Source organism: Ipomoea nil, unplaced genomic scaffold, assembly GCF_001879475.1.
Source record: "Ipomoea nil cultivar Tokyo-kokei standard unplaced genomic scaffold, Asagao_1.1 scaffold2805, whole genome shotgun sequence".
NCBI lineage: Eukaryota > Viridiplantae > Streptophyta > Magnoliopsida > Solanales > Convolvulaceae > Ipomoea > Ipomoea nil.
The window spans coordinates 4,364,153-4,383,196 of NW_017619233.1; the positions used below are offsets into that span (position 1 = coordinate 4,364,153).

Genomic DNA, 19,044 nt, shown 5'->3' on the forward strand with positions numbered 1-19,044 from the left:
ATGTTCGATTCTTACCAACACCCTCTTGATCAAACCCATTGCACATGATCTTCTAAGTGCAGTTTACCTGACATCTGATCTTTTGAGTGATTTAAATGATATCTTAGCAGAGAATTGGGAGTGCACGGGTGCAATGTCGTCATCAGCGGATTATGGGATATGGCATATGATATGCAACTTGACATTAACACAAAAGATAAGTTAAATCCAATTCTTTTAGAGGTTACAATATATTTAGTATTTACCATCAATTCATTCAAAAAGAAAAAGAAGTAACCTTATTTAATGCTCATTTTTTCTTCTAAGACTATTTTTTAAACATCTATTGACGGCTGTGGGATTTGAACCCACGCCTTTTCGAACCAAAGCCTAAATCTGGCGCCTTACACCACTCGGCCAAACCGTCTATATCTAAATAAAATAGAATTTATGTTTACTTGAAGATCACATATTCGATTCTTACCAACACCCTCTTGATCAAACTCATTGCACATGATCTTCTTAGTCCAGTTTACCTGACATCGGATCTCTTGAGTGATTTAAATGATATCTTAGAGAGAATTAGGAGTGCACGGGTGCAATGTCGTCATCAGGGGATTATGGGATATGGCATATAATATGCAACTAGACATTAACACAAAACAGAAGTTAAATCCAATTCTTTTAGAGGTTACAATATATTTAGTATCAATTCTTTCAAAAAGAAAAAGAAGTAACCTTTGTTGACCGAATAACCTTATTTAAGGATCATCTTTGTATTTTAATTATTTTTTCGTCGAAGGTTATTTTTTAGACATCGATTGACTGCAATGGGGTTTGAACCCACGCCCTTTCAAACCAGAGCCTAAATCTGGTGCCTTAGACCACTCGACCAAATCGTCTATATCTTTATAAAATGGAATTTATCTTTACTTAAAGATCACATGTTCGATTCTTACCAACACCCTCTTGATCAAACCCATTGCACATGATCTTCTTAGTGCAGTTTACCTGACATCTGATCTCTTGAGTGGTTAAAATGATATCTTAGCAGAGAATTGGGAGTGCACGGGTGCAATGTCGTCATCAGGGGATTTGGGGATATGGCATATAATATGCAACTAGACATTAACACAAAAGATAAGTTATATCCAATTCTTTCAAAAAGAAAAAAAAAAGTAAGCTTTAATGACGGAATAAGTTTCTTGCTCATTTTCGTATTTTGCTTTTGGGATTTGAACCCACGCCCTTTCAAACCAGAGCCTAAATCTGACGCCTTAGATCACTCGGCCAAACCGTCTATATCTCAATAAAATAGAATTTATCTTTACTTGAAGATCACATGTTCGATTCTTGCCAACATCCTCTTGATCAAACCCATTGCATATGATCTTCTTAGTGCAGTTTACCTGACATTGGGAGTGCACGGGTGCAATGTCGTCATCACGGGATTATAGGATATGGCATATAATATTCAACTAGACATTAACACAAAAGATAAGTTAAATTCAATTCTTTTAAAAGTTACAATATATTTAGTATTTATCATCAATTCATTCAAAAAGAAAAAGAAATAACCTTTAATGTCCGAATAACCTTATTTTTTTCTAAGGCTATTTTTTAAACATCTATTGACGGCTGTGGGATTTGAACCCACGCCCTTTTAGACCAGAGCCTAAATCTGGCACCTTAGACCACTCGGCCAAACCATCTATATCTTAACAAAAAGGAATTTAACTTTACTTGAAGATCACATGTTCGATTCTTACCAACATCCTCTTGATCAAACCCATTGCACATGATCTTCTTAGTGCAGTTTACCAGACATCTGATCTCTTGAGTGGTTAAAATGATATCTTAGCAAAGAATTGGGAGTGCACGGGGGCAATGTTGTCATCAGGGGATTAGGGGATATGGCATATAATATGCAACTAGACATTAACACAAAAGATAAGTTAAATCCAATTCTTTCAAAAAGAAAAAGAAGTAACCTTTAATGAAGGAATAATTTTTCTCCTCATTTTCGTATTTTGCTTTTTAAATAATTTTTTTTTTGAGGATATTTTTTAAACTTCTATTGACGGCTGTGGGATTTTAACCCACGCCCTTTCATACCAGAGCCTAAATATGACGCTTTAGACCACTCGACCAAACCGTCTTTATCTCAATAAAATAGAATTTATCTTTACTTGAAGATCACAGGTTCGATTTCTTACCAACACCCACTTGATCAAACCCATTGCACATGATCTTCTTAATGCAGTTTACCTGACATCTGATCTCTTGAGTGGTTTAAATGATCTCTTAGGGGATATGGCATATAATATGCAACTAGATATTAACACAAAAGATAAGTTAAATCCAATTCTTTTAGAAGTTACAATATATTTAGTTTTTACTATCAATTCTTTCAAAAAGAAAAAAAAGTAACCTTTAATGATCGAATAACCTTATTTTATGCTATTTTCATATTTTAATAATTTTTTCTTCTGAGGCTATTTTTAAAACATCTATTAACCGCTGTGGGATTGCCTTTTCGGACCAGAGTTTAAATTTGGCGCCTTAGACCACTCGGCCATACCATCTATATCTCAATAAAATAGAATTTATTTTTACTTGAAGATCACAGGTTCGATTTCTTACCAACACCCTCTTGATCAAACCCATTGCACATGATCTTCTTAGTGCAGTTTACCTGATGGAATTAACTCTATAAAATTACTCCCAGTAGTTACGTTATTACCCGTCTATCTTTCATATTAACTTATCCTCCCTGGATAATTAAATCTATGGTAAGGGATATTATATGGTGAATAAGCAATTAAAGGCATTTAATTTCCTCTCCTTTGTTGTTCTAAACATTTTGTGCTGGGATGCTTGTATACAGAGGAGAACTAATCCAGTGTACGTATATATATATATATATATATATATGAACCATGACAATGAATTGAAGTTTATGTTAACATCCCATGGCTTTGTTGGGTGCAAGTCCCGGCTTGTGATTTACGGTTCCATCATTTCCGGCCAAAGCTCCATACTTGTCCTTCCTAGTAAAGCTGGTGCACTCGTACGATAATGTCGCCGCAATCGTCCTCTGTATGTAATTGGCAACATCGTGGCTTGATTTTCCGGCGCCGCAAGTGAGGTGCGCCGGCAACTTGTTTAAGAAATTGACTTGGTAGGCAGGGCTGGGGTTCATGAAGAAGTAGAAAGGGTCCATTCCTTTCCACCCTCTCGCCGTCGTGCCGTGGAACATGCTCATTCTGTTCGACATCGCCACCGGCACCAGCTCGTCCGTCAGCTCGGCGAACAAGGCGGAGAATCGGAGCAAGAACGGTTCTCGGCACGTGGTTCCTTCCGGGCATATGGCCAAGTCCCCTTCTTCTAACAACTTCTTGATCATGTTAGCGTCGGTGACGCGGTCGCGGCTGAGCCGGACGGTCTTGATGGGGGATATGATCTCGGAGAGGCGTGAGAGGGAGTAGGTGACCGCCGGGATTGGGCGGCCCAGGGCGGTGGAGAGGAAGATTGGGTCGAGGAGTGTTCGGTGTGAGCAAACGAAGAGGACCCCTGTTTGGCCGGTGGATTTTGAAGCAGGCGGCGGAGGGGTGCCTTTCACGGTGACTCTCACGCCCAGTGCCCAGAATGCGTAGTAAACTAGCGGCATTGGGAGGAGTGCTCCGGCGGCGATTCTCATGCACGCAAGAAGGAAGCCTACTGGGATCCATAGAACTATCAAGAGTGCCATTAGGGGACTGGGTTTTTGAACCAGCCGGCCGTCGTGGAAAACTATTGGCTTTGGTAATTTGTCAATGCTCAGTGGCTTCACCTTTGGATTTGGTGGTACCATGTAACTTTCCTGTATAACCAAAAACACAATAATTATTATATACTGAGGAAAAAAAAACACTTTTTGTCCCTAAATTATAGAGTAATTACAAAATTCGTAGGAATGAAATTTTCAGCGTCACTTATAATTTAAATTTGCTTCTCATATTTATCATTTATTGGTCAAACAATTAGCCCTATAACTTAGGATGACGAGTGCAATTTTTCATATTTATCATTTATTGATCAAATCAATTATTTCTTATTTGTTTGAGGCTTAAACCTATCACCTCCCACCTAGGGGAGCAAACCAGATACATTGGACTACAAGGTCCTTGAGTAAAAGACATAAAATGAGAAAGGAGAGAGTATATACTAAGCTTGATGACAAACTCACCTTGCATAATTTCATGAAAGGAAAATCAGTCATGCGATCACCAATTCCAACATCTGGAGGTGGCGACGAGGCAAAGGCATTTTGGAGAGCATCGGCTTTGTTCTTGGCGACCAGAATTCCAGGTTCATTTACCAACCCCGTAGCTCTACCCTTAAACGTAGAAATCTCTGTCCCAATAACCATATCAGCGCCCAAATACTCCTTCAGGAAAGCCTCCACCATGATCCTCGGATTCGCAGTGAGCACGCATCTCTTCCCACAGGACGAGAAAACCCGCCACGTCTCCGGGTGCAAGTCGCCGGAATAAAACTTGGGCAGGACGGCACGCGCCACCGACTCGATGTCGGCGACTCTCATTCCGGCGAACGTCGCGAAAACCAGCACGCGAATCCCGGCGGACTCCGAGATGAAATAGTAGAGAAGTCCGGCGAGGGGAGCGGCTAGGATTAGGAAGAGAAGCCGGAAAATCCCGCCGACCTCGAAGGCCACAAGTGCGAAGTAAGGGAATGAGCTGCGGCCCACCAGCAAGGTTCCGTCCATGTCAGCAACCACCGTGTCGTGTTCCCGGCCGTCCGATCTGCATTTGTCGATTGCTGGGAATTGACAAGGTGGGGGGCATGGATTTGTGTCAGCCATTGATGCTAAGCACTGAGTTTATTGGGAATTCATGATGTGTTTTAAATAGTATGAGTTGAAAGTGAGGACAAGTTAGTTACTTGGTTTATAACACCAAGGGGGTGGCGCCGTGATCTGCAAAATCAAAGCTCTCTTTGGAATCGCCGATAAGCAATTGTTGTTATTAGGCTCAAGAAAGCAATATTAGTCGTATAATATTATCCGCATCTAAATTGCCCTAACATTTCACGCCCTGCCTTTTCAAAAATGGCATAACCATTTTATTTGTCTTTTCCTCCAAATTTATTAATCAAATCTAACTTTTTTTTCTTTATAAATTTGTGCTTTTTTTTGTGTGTGTTAAATAATAATTTTAATATAACTTTTTCCACTCCTTATGTCATGTCATGTGTATTATTTATTAGTCAAATTAACTCCTATTTTTTTCATATTTTCTTATAATTTTTAGTTTTTTTATTTAATAATACTTTTAATGTAATTTCTAAATATATAAGTTTTATATAATATAACTATTGGTTTTACAACTTATACAATGGCCGACCAACACAACCGATCAAAAAATAAGATAATTGCTAGGGGAACCAATCACCACCACATCATTAATCCAAATTTATTAGGAAGCCTAAGAGTCGAATATTTTACAAGCCTTTATTTATGGTTCTCAAAAGGTTGAATTTCCAACCGCAAGGGCTCCATACCCTGATTCAACAGAGCATTTGGAAGGATGTTGTTCCATTTGTCGACGTTGTCCCGTTAGTTAGTGGTTTAATTTGTCGACAACCCTTAACAATCCATTCGCCATGGATGGCCAATACTTTGGTACTTGGTACTTGCCTGATTATCTATTCCTCACCCTCTACTTCGACTATAATTTGAAAGTCACCCTAGACCTCTTCCATATGTTCTTTCAAATCACCCGTGTCATTCTTATATTAATCGGGTTTTTCTTAGTTTCTTAGAGAGATCGTTGGAAATTCATTGGTGATCTACGTACATCTAGACCTTTGAAAAAAAAAATTTAGTCCAGTCAATTGATGAGGGGCAGTTGAGCTTCCATTCTGGTTGCACTACCGACCAAGATACAACATAATGGAGGAAAAGATCATCATGTTACTAGATAATGGACCCTTCAAGGAAGGTGGTCGGGGATCAACGCCCTAATTAATCAAGGCTTCGCCAAGTTTTTCTTAGTCCAATCAATTGAGGGACAGTTCAGCTTCCATTCCGGTTGCACTACCGACCAAGATACAACGCAGGAAAAGATCATCATATTACTAGAAAATGGACCCTTCAAGGAAGGTGGTCGGGGATCAACGCCCTAATTAATCAAGGTTTCGCCAAGTTTTTCTTAGTCCAATCAATTGAGGGACAGTTCAGCTTCCATTCCGGTTGCACTACCAACCAAGATACAATGAAGGAAAAGATCATCATATTACTAAATAATAATGGACCCTTCAAGAAAGGTGGTCGAGGATCAACGTCGACCACTAATTAATCAAGGCTTTGCTTCTCGAAGGCATATCCATCATTTGCTTACCCCGGCCAGCTCTTTGCACCCACACTTCTCGCACAAACACCACCTATTGTCTTCTCGAATCTCGACCACTAGATAAGTTCATATTTGAACACATTTTACTCACTATTTAGCCCCAATTTGTGCCTCAATTGTAGTTATTTTGTTCCAAAGGACTCTCATTCATATGAATCATATGCATGTAGTTATTTTAATTTGTTCCCCTATCCGACTACCTGTCTTGCCTTCCCCTTCTATAATATAATAATAATAATAATAATAATAATAATAATAATAATAATAATCTCTTCACACACGCGCGCACAATAACAAATGCAACTTTGAGCAAACCTAACACTACTCTAGAATATGTACTCTCGCTGTCCCATTTTATCTGTCCTACTTACTATTTATTAATTGGTTAAACTTAACTATTTCTTCTTTGTTTATTTTCTTTAGTATTTTAAACTTATTTTTAAATTTGATTTTTTGTGTTTAATAGTACTTTTAGTATAGTTTCTAAATATATAAATTTTGTATAGTAATATTAAACTTAATATTATGAAAAATTGAATTAAAAATAACTACAATCAAGCCTCGTTAACCGAACCAGACACATAAAATGGGACGGAGGTAATATATAACAATAGATAAGACTATATATCATAAAATAAATTCAAAAAAATTCATTTACGTACTTCAATTAACAAAAATTTCTAAAAAAATAATAATAATTAAAAATGTACTCCATACAAGTTAATTCATCTATTAAAAAAAATATGAAGAGCATTATCTATATATCATAGCTATGGATGTCAAGTTATTCGTGACTGAATAATTAGTTAATTACCCTACAATAAGCATGGAATGATCTTACAAAGTGATCATTCACTCTAAAGAATTTCTTAATTTCCTTTTATTATAAATTACTCCAATATATATATATATATATATATATATATATATATATATATATATATATATATATATATATATATATATATATATATTGTAAATTATTCATTTAGTACTTAAAATATAAAATCTAAATTAAAGAGTAATAAATTCAAAAAATCTAAATCAAAGAGTAATCAATTCAAAAAAAAATATATCAGCCTTAATATGAACAAGAGGGGAATGCTCTAAAAAGTGTATTAACAATGGAGGGGCAAAATCATATGGGGACAAAAAAATTAAAAAAAATTAAAGGTAACTAGGATACTGTCCAAATGAGAACTGCCATAGCCATCTATTCGATCTGATCTACTCTCAATTATCAATTGTTAACTGGTGAGACTGAAGTAGGCAGCAGCATTTTTGAGCTCACTCCGGGATAACTCCTCGTTCGATTGTGTTGTGTCTTTAAACGATGACTCCGAACTACACATGAATGAATCACACTGTAATTTACTTTTATAGACGTAAATCATATCACAATAATACAATGTAGTTAGTTATCTATCCTAGCTTTTAGGTAACAAATTTATTATATATACACCAATTCAAGTTTTGTATGACATAATACAATAATTAACATACCTTGACTCGCAGGTCTCCTTCGTTTCAATATAGGATTGTCTATCATCGGCTATAGTGTTATTGAAAGCCACCAAACCATAATCTTGAGAATGCTCATTTGGAAATGATGGAAGTGACATATGATTGTTATAATTAGTATTTTTCACTAGAACATCAGTGGGATGTTCGTAGTAAGATGAGGGTTCCACACCTAACAAATTTGGCTTTCCCACACTCTCACTGGACTCTCCCTCACCCATATCATCTTCACCACCACCAAACATAACATTCATAGGATAAGGCATTTCCGCTGCATTATTCATCCCATAATGCTGTAATAATGTGTGCTGTTGATGATCATAATTATTACTATTATTATTATTGTTATTGTTATGGGAATTAACCACGGAACCTAATAATTGCTGCTCTTTGCAGAGGGCGAGTTGCGTGTAGACGTAATGGAGTTCGTCCATGGTTTGTTGGAGTTGTTGACGGAGGTAACAAATGTACTCGACGCAGCCATAAACGGGGAATCTCTCCCGCATATCGGCTTCGAAAATGATTGATTTCATGGCATCGGCCTTCTGATCCTCGTCGTCCAACTGTTTGAGTATTTTTGTTATGTTGCTGATGCCGAAGAGCCGGTGTGCATTCTGGAACATTTTAGGCTGGTTAGCTGGGAAATAAGGTGCCAAGACGCAATCAGAAGCACACTTTCTTCTCTGGTATTTGCAAGCTGCGCAGGCTGGGGAAGTTCCTCCTTTTACTGTCATGATTTTTTGAAATTGTGATTGTGATTGGTTTGAGCAAAAAAGGAGCTTAGGGGGAGAAAAAATGGGATGGGATTGCAGAATATATGTTGTCCAGGAGGATAGTATCGTAGTAATTACGGTGAGAAAAAGGTGGGGATTTGTTGTGATCTGAGACCAAGTAAAAGTACGGGATCCGATTCTTGGGGAGAGTCGTATGCCTTGCACGGAACCGTAGAACAAGTGAAACTGCCAATGGGGACTTACCACGCCTCCTTATTCCACGCTTTCCCCGTTGGATCATTTTCAACCATCAATAAATCATCATCTTGTTACTGTTAAAAGTTAAGACCACCGCCTTGATATTAGCAAATTCAGTAGCTTGAAATCGTCATTTTCCCCGCTTGAACTCTGAAAAAGCTCTGCTCTGCCATTGAGCCTTTAAATTTTTCGATATCGCCTGGAAATCCGTCTCCAATCAATCTAGCGCATAGACCATCCACTTCCTGAAGAAGGTAATCTCGGTCGTGCTTTTGATGTTTGAACGCTCCTTTAAAACTCATTGCAGCTATGATCCTATAGCAATAGGGTTGATTTCAGGTTTGAAAGGAGGGAGGGATTTCAACTGTAATTAATCTCCAAATTAGCATATATTTTTTGAGCTGTTCATATCTGCGATTCAGATCCGGATCCATTTCTTCAACCTCGGAAAACCTTCATTTACCCTTCTCCTTCTTCTCACCCCTTCTCTTCCTTCTCCCCTCTGAATTACGCCTTGTCCACTACATCTCCTACTTTGCACTATCTCACCGTTTTGGGCCTTTGGCCGCCTGTCACGTCCCCGTCTGCAAATAGCAACAACAGGAAGAAGAAGAATATTATGTTAATGGAGCTTGGACTAGAGATCCTTACTTCCTTAGCCACTGACCTCCAAGCTGTTTATATATATATATATATATATATATATATATATATATATATATAAATCTAGGTGGATATCCTAGTCAACAAAACAGGCAAATTACCTGTTAAACCGACTCATTTGAAGCTTATTCAAATTAAATGGCTTAATTGTTATTTGTCAAATAGTTGAATGGCTTACTCAGTTACTTGTAATAATAATTTTAAATTAAAATATTATAATGTATAAATTATATTATTATAATTATTTATTTTATTATAATAATGTAATAAACGTTAATATAAATATCTAGTCTTATATATTATTTTGAAAATATCTAGTCTTATATATTATTTTGAAACTTATAAAAGATTATATAATATACATCACGTTCATACAACTTATTACAATCTTGTTCCAATAGAAGGTTATTGTCTAGTATAAATTCACTGCAATTCTTAATCCTACACACTGAAACTATATATTTCAAAAAATATGCAACATTATGCAACTAATATTTGAAGTTGAGAAGTTCATCCTTTTTAGTTTCCAATTCTAAATTAAAAAAAAAAAAAAAAAAAAAAAAAAAAAAAAAAAAAAAAAAAAAAAAGCTAACATACAATAACTAACTCCATATTTTTCTTTAAAAACACAACCACCAACTTCATACTTATAACAATATACTTTCTAAGATAATAATCTAAAATTACTATACCTCCTCATCCCAAGTCTTTTTATTTTGATCATTTTCAACCACCACCTTGTCATTAGCAAATTTCACCTCTAAGTTATGCCTTGGTTGCTGCCAATCTTACACCTTACACCTTGTCCACGACACGTCTCCTACTTTGCACTATTTTACCGTACTCTCACCGTTTTGGCTTTAACTCTGTAATGCATGTCACGCAAGTCAAAGCCTTTAAATGTTTCGATATCGCCAAGCTTTCATCTGTCTCCAATCAATCTAGCGTATAGACCATCCACTTCCGGAAGAAGGGTAACCTAAGTCGTGCTTTTGATGTTTGAATGTCCCTTGTAGAACTCATTGCAGCTATGATCCTATAGCAATAGGGTTGATTTCAGGTTTGGAGGGAGGGGAGGGATTCCAACTGTAATTAATCCCCAAATTCGCATATATTTTTCTAGCTGTTCATACCTGCGATTCGGATGCTGATGGATCCATTTCTTCTGCAAAGCCTCATTTAACCTTCTCCCCTCCTTCTCACCCCTTCTCTTCCCTCTCCCCTGAATTACGCCTTGTCCACTAGGTCTTTTACTTTGCACTATCTCACCGTTTTGGCCTGCAATGGTTGTCATGTCTGCAAATCGCAAGAACAGGAAGAAGAAGAATATTATGTTAATCGAGCTTCAAGCTGTTTTTTTAAAAAAAAAAAAAAAATTAATCTATGTGGAGATCCTAATCAACAAAACAGGCAAGTTACCTATTAAACTGACTTATTTGGAGCTTATGCAAATTGAATGACTTAATTGTTATTTGTCAAATAGTTCGATGACTTATTTGTAATAATAATGTTTAAATTAAAATACTATAATTTATAAATTATATTATTATAATTATTTATTTTATTATAATGTAATTATCCAGTGTTATATATTATTTTGAAACTTATAAAAGATTATATAATATACATTAGGTTCATACAACTCATTACAATCTTGTTTCAATAGAAGGTTATTGGCTAGTATAAATTCACTGCAATTCTTAATCCTACGCACTGAAACTACATATTTCAAAAAATATGCAACATTATGTAACTAATATTTGAAGTTGAGAAGTTCATCCTTTTTAATTTCCAATTCTTAAATAAAAAAAAAACAAAAAAAAAAAGCTAACATTCAATAACTAACTCCATATTTTTCTTTAAAAACACAACCACCAACTTCATACTTATAACAATATACTTTCTAAGATAATAATCTAAAATTACTATGCCTCCTTATCCCAAGTCTTTTCATTTTGATCATTTTCAACCACCACCTTGTCATTAGCAAATTCCACCTTTAAGTTATGCCTTTGTTGCTGCCATCTTACGCCTCGTCCACGACGTCTCCTACTTTGCACTATCTCACCGTACTCTCACCGTTTGTAATGCATGTCACATCTTCTACGTCGTCTGCAAGTCGTAAGAATAGAAAGAAGAATTAGAAAGAAGAATTATGGAGAAGAACAAGAAGAAGCTGATGTAGGAAAATTTCATTTTCTTCTCTGTCAACCATCAGATTGCCGCCACATCATCCCCTCACCTCGCCATAAACTCAGATCTCTCGAGTTCTTTAGCCACGGCCTCCAAGTTGTTTTTTTTTTCTTAAATCCATATAGAGATCCTAGTCAACAAAATCCGGAAGTTACCCATGCATGTTATTTCCATAATAGTTTGATGGCTTATTTGTAATAATAATTTTAAATTAAAATATTATAATTTATAAATTATATTATTATAATTATATATTTTATTATAATAGTGTAATAATATATATATATATATATATATATATATATATATATATATATATATTATTTTGGGATTTATAAAATATTATATAATATACATTACATTCATATAACTCATTATAATCTTGTTCCAATAGAAGGTTATTGTAAGTATAAATTCACTTCAATTAAAAGAACAATTGGAAAAAATATTAACATGTTCATCACAAATTCCCTACACCTACACACTGAAACTAGCATAATATTTCAAGTTCACAAGTGATCTATTTCAGTTTCCCATTAAAAAACAGAAAACTAAAAAACAAAGAAAACATAACAAGTTAACATACAATAACTAATTAACTTCATGCTTTTCCTAAAAAAACCAACAACCAACTTCATACTTTCCCTTTCAATCATCTTCCAACCACCAATAAATCATTATCGTTACCGTTAAGACCACCACCTTCTCATTAGCAAATCCCAGTATCTTGATCATCATCATTCGCCTGGTCACTGAAAAAGCCCCGCCCGGCCATATTGAGTCTTTAAACATTTCAATATGGTCTAGCTTCACAGTAAGTTTTAATGCCTGCCTGCCTGCATTTTTTAGTAAATGCATCAACATTATATTAATTTAACCTACCTTTTTTATTTAGCTCTGTCTGGCTTTATGTCGTGTTAGACCCCAATATGGGCATCATAGTGCCACAGGCGAGGCGACACACTGCACCGTGAAATGTGAGCGAACTCAAACGAACCTTAAACTGGTGGAAGCTCGTACGGGCAGGGGCAAGTAAACTCACTGGCTAGCACAGTTGGTCCAGTCCATCTTGACCATACACCAACGTGGACAACCAGAACTTTCCCTAGTTCGGTCTAGCTGAAGAAATCTGCCTCCAACCATGCGCACAGACCTTACATTCGACTTCCTGAATACAGTAACCCAGTCGTGCTTATGATGTTCGAATGCCCTTGTAGAACTCATAGCAGCTAGGATCCTAAAGCAAGCAGTAGGGTTGCTTTTCCATGGGCCGTGGCAATGACAGATTCTAAAGAATAATGATTATGAATATTAATATACCTCTACATAATAATAAGAAATAAAAGTACAAATAAGTCATTCAATAATTAATTATTTGGTGAACATCAATTAAGTCTCATTCAATTATTTGGTGAACATCAATTAAGTCACCTAAGTTTCAAATAAATGTACGAACTCAAAAAAATATTGCAACTGAATTTTTTATCAGGTAACTTACCCGGGTTTTCTGGACTAAGATTGCAATTGTTTTACTACAAATCTCATTTTATAATTGTATCTAATCATTCTTTACAATGAATTAATAAAGATAAGAGAGTGGTAAAGTGATAGTGAGTGCCTTTTTTATACAAAAGGTTTAGTGTTCAAATTTCAATGTAAACATGTGTATATATAATATATGACTTGACATATAAGTATATGAGTGTAATTATAAAGAAAAATACTTCATAGACTCTTAAAAATCTATTCTCAACTTTTACTCCAAATTTGATTGAAAAAAAAAAAAAAAAAAAAAAAAAAAAAAAAAAAAAAAAACCTATTAAATTAAGACATGCCAGTAAAAAATGAGAGGAGGAATATAAATATTTACTTTTTGGTTTGGTAGAACGCCATTCAAACACGAGAATTCAGAGAAAAGTCCCAGAGGCAAGTCAACTATGTGTAGTCGTCGTTCCCGGCTTCCCGTGTGCCCGCCCACCTTAAATTAAACCAATCAACAAGGCCGGGGAAATTCTAATCGAATATGGAATTCTTTAATACAGCCAAGGCTGTGAGGCTGAAGAGCCACCTTGGCAAGTTCCTGGTGGCCGATGAAGACCAACGCAGCGTCAGGCAAGGGCCGCGAAACGCCTCCTCAGAGAAAGTCCGTTGGACGGTGGAGCTAGTTGAAGGTAGCTATCATCTCATCCGCCTCAAAAGCTCCCACGGCGGCTATCTCACCGCCTCCGACGAGCCTTTCCTTCTTGGCATGACGGGCAAGAGGGTGCTCCAGGCCGTTCCTCCCCGCGGCATAAAAAGGTGTGCTTCTATGGAGTGGGAGCCTATAAAGGAAGGGTACAAAGTGAAGCTGAGGACTAGAGGAGGGACATACTTGAGGGCAAATGGGGCAACGCCGCCATGGAGAAACACCATAACTCATGATCTTCCTCACAGAACTGCAACCCAAGATTGGGTCTTATGGGATGTGGATGTGGTGGATATATCTGTGCTCGAGCATTTACAGAGTTACCCTTCCTCATCATCCTACAACTCTTCTTCATTACCCTATCATGAATCTATACATTCCAACATATCTCCCTCTCATCATCATCCTGAGTTATTAGCTCCCTGGCCTTCATATGCAAGTGGAAGACAGGTAGACCTATTGTATAGGGATTAGATGCCTATAAATATATTTATTGTATCAGCAAAATCATAATCACTAATAAGAGTATTGTTTCACTCCTGTGTAGGCACATAAATCTTGTATTTTTTAATTTTTTGTCATTTATTATTGTTTCTTGTTCTTATTAATCTCGACAAATTGAATGCAGGGTGGAATGGAATTTTTCTACAAAGCCAAAGCGGTGAGACTTGAGAGTCATCTAGGGAAGTACTTGGTGGGCGACGATGATGAAGAAAGCGTCCGGCAAAGCCGAAGCGGCGCGTCACTTAACGCGCGGTGGACGGTGGAGTTTGTTAAAGGAAAAGACAATGTAATCCGGCTAAAGAGCTGTAACGGCCAGTATCTTACGGCGGCGGCGGAGCCCTTCCTTTTGGGGATGACAGGCAACAAAGTTGTTCAAACTCTTCCCACCAACAAAACCCACGCGTCATCGTCTATAGAATGGGAGCCTATAAAGGAAGGTTTTCGCGTGAAGCTCAGAACGGCGGAGGGGAGATACTTAAGGGCTAACGGAGCTACGCCGCCGTGGAGGAACTCCGTGACTCATGATGATCATCCAAACAGAACCGCAACTCAGGATTGGGTTTTGTGGGGAGTGGATGTTGTAGACATTATTGTCTCATCGGACGCCTCAGATTCACCGGCTAGTTGCCTGTCCCCGCCGTCAAGTTTTAATTCCGTTCTCGACGACACCGGAACGCCGCCTACCAGGTGGCCCCATATCTAAACCTCTGTAATATGATCACTTCTTTTCCTTTTTCTTTTTTTCACATCATATTTTCTTTGTCCATTTCTCGCAGCGGTTTTGTTCAACGTTCAAAATTGATGTTGCTTTATGTAAAGTCAACTATATATTTTTTTTAAAACACTTTTGAGTGATTACAATGTAATATCTATTCATACATGAGAATCACAGTTATACTACTTCACTACAAAGTCTTGACATAAAAATAAAGTCAACTATATATTTAATTAGAGTAGTTGTACTAATTTCATTAGTTTTATCCAATTGTTTTCTTTTCTTATCATTTTACCTAATCAATAGTTAGTACAAACTGAAAAATATAGTTTTTTTAAATCAAAATTAATATGGATACTTATAACAAAAAAAAAATGTCAAAATGGTTCTTCAAGTATAATAATTTTACTACTTTTGTTTTTAGTTTTTAATTTTATCTAACAATGTATTTGACTAATAAATTTGTATATATTTTAAGTATTTAAATGACTAAAATGTGTATTTTTTTTAAAAAAAAATGAAAGAGAATCAAAATCGTACAAATTTAGTAGTTAAAAATATTATTAAACGAAATTAATAGTTGAGTATCAAAGTGATAGAATGATTATAGCCAATCTAGAGGTGTAAGTTGGAAAGATTATGGCCCTCTTTGGTAAAATGGCTGTTAGTTGATAGCTGTTAGTTGTTAGCTGATTGTGTTAATTAGATGGTATAAATAGTTGATAACAATGGCTGATTGTAGAAAGGTGTTTGGTAAATTAGCTGTTAGCTGATAACTGTTTGATATAATTTCTTTTCTCAAAAAGCTAATTGAAAAAGTTGCTTGGAGTAGCTTTTTGAATTTTAGCCTTTTGAAGTTGCAAAAAGCTAATTAACCAAATATTTATATTGATATTTTAACTAAATCAAATAATTAATAGTGGTCAAATAAGCCAAAATTGACCTATAGGCCAATTTTTTACCAAACCGGGCCAATAGCTAATCTTTAATCTAAAGTCAATCTCTATATCATGATTGTTAAACAAGTTGGTAAATTAAAAAAAAAAAAAAAAAAAAAAAAAAAAAACTACTTAATTAAAGCGCAAAGTTGATAACAAAAACGACAAGGCAAGTGGATTAAAATATATTTTAGGCTGCTAATTAATCCTACGATTCTAGCTGATGTCGATGTTTGAAATTTCTTAGTTGTTGACATTCTTTGTTGTACGGCATAGCATCCCTAACAAAAACAAGTACGACGACTTTGAATCATAATATAACATTTTCCATCTCTTCTAGAAAACATTAAAACTAAATTTAATTACGAAAAATGTTAAATAAACTATGAACTTTAAAAATTGTTATTGAACAAATTAATTTGTCATTTTAATGCATCTAGATTCAATAGTCGATTAACATTAAGTCAAAACCGATAAAATCTTACATGACTTACGTGTCACGTCACAAATGCAAAATCGAACGTCGACTATCGATAAACATGTTTGTTGGTCACCTATTTGCCGGTCTTAAGGACCACTATATCTAAAGAAGGCGATCAACAGTGGCCTTCTTCGTCAATCTTGCCTTCTTGTCAATATGAAGAAAGCGACTAGTGATGGACTTCTTCGCCGACCTAAAAAAGGCGACTAGTGGTCCACTTGGGCTTCCTTACCTTATTGCTTAGGAAGCTCTGTTGCAACTTCCACCTAGCTGATATGAATTTATTCTTCCATTAGTTCAAGCATTCAAACGATTCCTTCCACCATAGTGGTGTTTGAGGGATCACTTATAAACCGAGCAATTCATATTTGACATCCTATGTTTGTTGTAGGTGTAGCTACGGAACGCTCTCTTGCTTTTTTTAAGTTCTTTAGGGTTTCCCTCTGGATCTTGAATATTGGAGGCATTCCCTAAGATCGTTTCTTGTCGCGACGGCTTTTCTATCTAATGTGTTGCTAAGGGTAGGATTCTTGATTCTTGGAATGGATTTTTTTTTATCCCGCCATAGGTTCCTTTCAGATCGATGCTACTCTTGATTTGAGTTTTAGTGGTTGTGAACTTTTTGTCCAAGATTTCCATAGATAACACCAATGGTGGAGTTCGATTTGTCAACTAAAGGGCAAATTGGTGAGCTCACTATTACTACAAGGGTTAAGTAGCAATATACACATAATGTATTGTATGGAGGACAAAAGATAGCTATGAAGAAACATGTATTGTTCGATACTGAAAGGTTATAAAATAATTTCTATCATGGACTAGGGTCCACATAGCATTATGTACCCTGGATTGAAACGACGATGTTCATAATTCATATTCGTAAGGTACAGAATTTCATAACACAAGACAGAAAAAATCATAACATAATACACATACACATGTTATATATTTATTTATTTTTCAAATCTTATTTAGGTACATAATTTGTGTTTATAGGCACAGAATTTCACAACATAAGACACAATTATTAATTTGTTTCAAGTACAAAAATCATACTCTTAAAGTACAGAATTTCATAACACAAGATACAAAAACTTACAATATAAGACACATACACATGCACCAGAGTCCACAGTGCAGTGTGAATCCTGGTCCATGGTATGAGGATTGTAATGGTACAAGACCCTTAATTAAAGGCAGTGCAACGTGGATGCCGCGGTATTTGACGATAGAGTTGGCTTCGGGGAGGTTGTTTGTGACCATGCATGGCCGATTTGTGGCTCCCAAGAGTGGGCGTTTAGCTTGCGGACGTGACCCTTCCACGACGGAGCCCTTTGCGGTAAAGGAGGCCTAGGTCGTAGTAACATAGTAATCGAGTCTGATTGTTTGAATTTCTGTAATGCTTTTAATTCTCGTAATTTAGATTTCTCGTACGTTAGTTTTTTTTTTTGGGTACATTTGAAGCCCTCAAAGAGAGCGATTATCTGACTCTAAGGTTCGGTATTCTCATAGTGTCAGCGTAGAGCAAACCATGTAGCTCTTCCGGGGCATTGTCAAGAATGTTCGTGCCCCAGCTAGTTGTTTGGCCCATGTTGGCCAGGCTATCTGCGCACTTATTCTCATACGTTAGTTTGATTATTAAGCAATAATGTTTGTTGATTGCTAAGGACATCGGGAACGTTAATGTTCACCATGTCAAGAGGTCAGCGAATCATTTGGCTCACGTATTAGCACGAACAACTTATTCTTTATCTGTTCTAGGATTATGGTCTGTTATCCCGCCTACTTATATTTCGGCCTTGTTGAGTTATTAATGCATTTTGAGCTGTTTTTGAAAAAGGGGGTAATTCCTATTCCTAGGATGTTAGGACAATGTATGAAATTTCTCATAAGACAAGGAAATACAATTCCAATTCCAATCCTAACAATCGTTATGCGTTGGACCCGTGTCCAGCATGCTTGCTGGACATGCTGGACACGGGTAACAGTGCCGTTAGGCACTGTTATCTCTCTTTTAAAAAAAAAAAAAAAAAAAATTCAGACCGCTTCGTTATAGGAGTATATGTTCATAATTTTATTACTATATGTTAATAACTGTACATTCATAACTCCATAACTGTACGTTCATAAATCTATAACTGTACATTCATAACTCCATAATTATATATTCATAACTCCATAATTGTACATTCATAATTTTCAAAGCTCTATGTTCACAATTTTAGAGCTCTATGTTCATAATTTTATCACTATATGTTCATAATTGTAAGTTCATAATGTTAGAGCTCTTTGTTCATAATTCGATCAATAACTGTACATTCATAATCTCATAACTGTAGATTCATAACTCCATAACTGTAGATTCATAACTCTATAACTGTACATTCATAACTCCATAATTGTACATTCATAATCTTCGAAGCTCTATATTCACAATTTTAAAGCTCCATGGTCATAATTTTATCACTCTATATGTTCATA

At 36.1% G+C, this 19,044-nt stretch overlaps 3 protein-coding genes and 2 non-coding genes across 5 annotated transcripts; 1 reads left to right on the top strand and 4 right to left on the bottom strand.

Moving 5' to 3' along the window:
• Positions 1–326: 326 nt before the first annotated feature.
• Positions 327–406, bottom strand: TRNAL-UAG. The gene has a single exon. It is a non-coding gene; the product is annotated as a tRNA-Leu (tRNA).
• A 1,205-nt stretch (positions 407–1,611) lies between these two features.
• Positions 1,612–1,691, bottom strand: TRNAL-UAG. Its single transcript has one exon. It is a non-coding gene; the product is annotated as a tRNA-Leu (tRNA).
• Positions 1,692–2,941: 1,250 nt separating this feature from the next.
• LOC109158094 (glycerol-3-phosphate 2-O-acyltransferase 6-like) lies at positions 2,942–4,843 on the bottom strand. Its single transcript, XM_019305916.1, has 2 exons — positions 4,208–4,843; positions 2,942–3,841 (listed from the first exon to the last, which is right to left on the bottom strand). The coding sequence occupies exons 1-2, from the start codon at positions 4,841–4,843 to the stop codon at positions 2,942–2,944; spliced, it is 1,536 nt and encodes a 511-aa protein (XP_019161461.1).
• A 2,786-nt stretch (positions 4,844–7,629) lies between these two features.
• On the bottom strand, positions 7,630–9,017 carry LOC109158095 (LOB domain-containing protein 6-like). The gene is made up of 2 exons (XM_019305917.1): positions 7,896–9,017; positions 7,630–7,736 (listed from the first exon to the last, which is right to left on the bottom strand). Exons 1-2 carry the CDS (start codon positions 8,645–8,647, stop codon positions 7,640–7,642), a joined length of 849 nt encoding a protein of 282 aa, XP_019161462.1. The 5' UTR covers positions 8,648–9,017; the 3' UTR covers positions 7,630–7,639.
• A 4,621-nt stretch (positions 9,018–13,638) lies between these two features.
• LOC109157965 lies at positions 13,639–15,270 on the top strand. Its single transcript, XM_019305770.1, has 3 exons — positions 13,639–14,224; positions 14,342–14,375; positions 14,554–15,270. The coding sequence occupies exons 1-3, from the start codon at positions 13,764–13,766 to the stop codon at positions 15,130–15,132; spliced, it is 1,074 nt and encodes a 357-aa protein (XP_019161315.1). The 5' UTR covers positions 13,639–13,763; the 3' UTR covers positions 15,133–15,270.
• The last annotated feature ends 3,774 nt before the right edge of the window (positions 15,271–19,044 follow it).

Bases quoted from the DNA above. Each gene is read 5' to 3' on its own strand.
- LOC109158094 (XM_019305916.1), bottom strand. From the start codon at position 4,843: ATGGCTGACACAAATCCATGCCCCCCACCTTGTCAATTCCCAGCAATC. The intron at 3,842-4,207 runs GTGAGTTTGTCA...TTGGTTATACAG, and splicing joins CTTTCATGAAATTATGCAAG to GAAAGTTACATGGTACCACC.
- LOC109158095 (XM_019305917.1), bottom strand. From the start codon at position 8,647: ATGACAGTAAAAGGAGGAACTTCCCCAGCCTGCGCAGCTTGCAAATAC. The intron at 7,737-7,895 runs GTATGTTAATTA...ATTCATGTGTAG, and splicing joins AAGGAGACCTGCGAGTCAAG to TTCGGAGTCATCGTTTAAAG.
- LOC109157965 (XM_019305770.1), top strand. From the start codon at position 13,764: ATGGAATTCTTTAATACAGCCAAGGCTGTGAGGCTGAAGAGCCACCTT. The intron at 14,225-14,341 runs TGTGCTCGAGCA...TCCTGAGTTATT, and splicing joins GTGGATGTGGTGGATATATC to AGCTCCCTGGCCTTCATATG. The intron at 14,376-14,553 runs GTAGACCTATTG...AATTGAATGCAG, and splicing joins CATATGCAAGTGGAAGACAG to GGTGGAATGGAATTTTTCTA.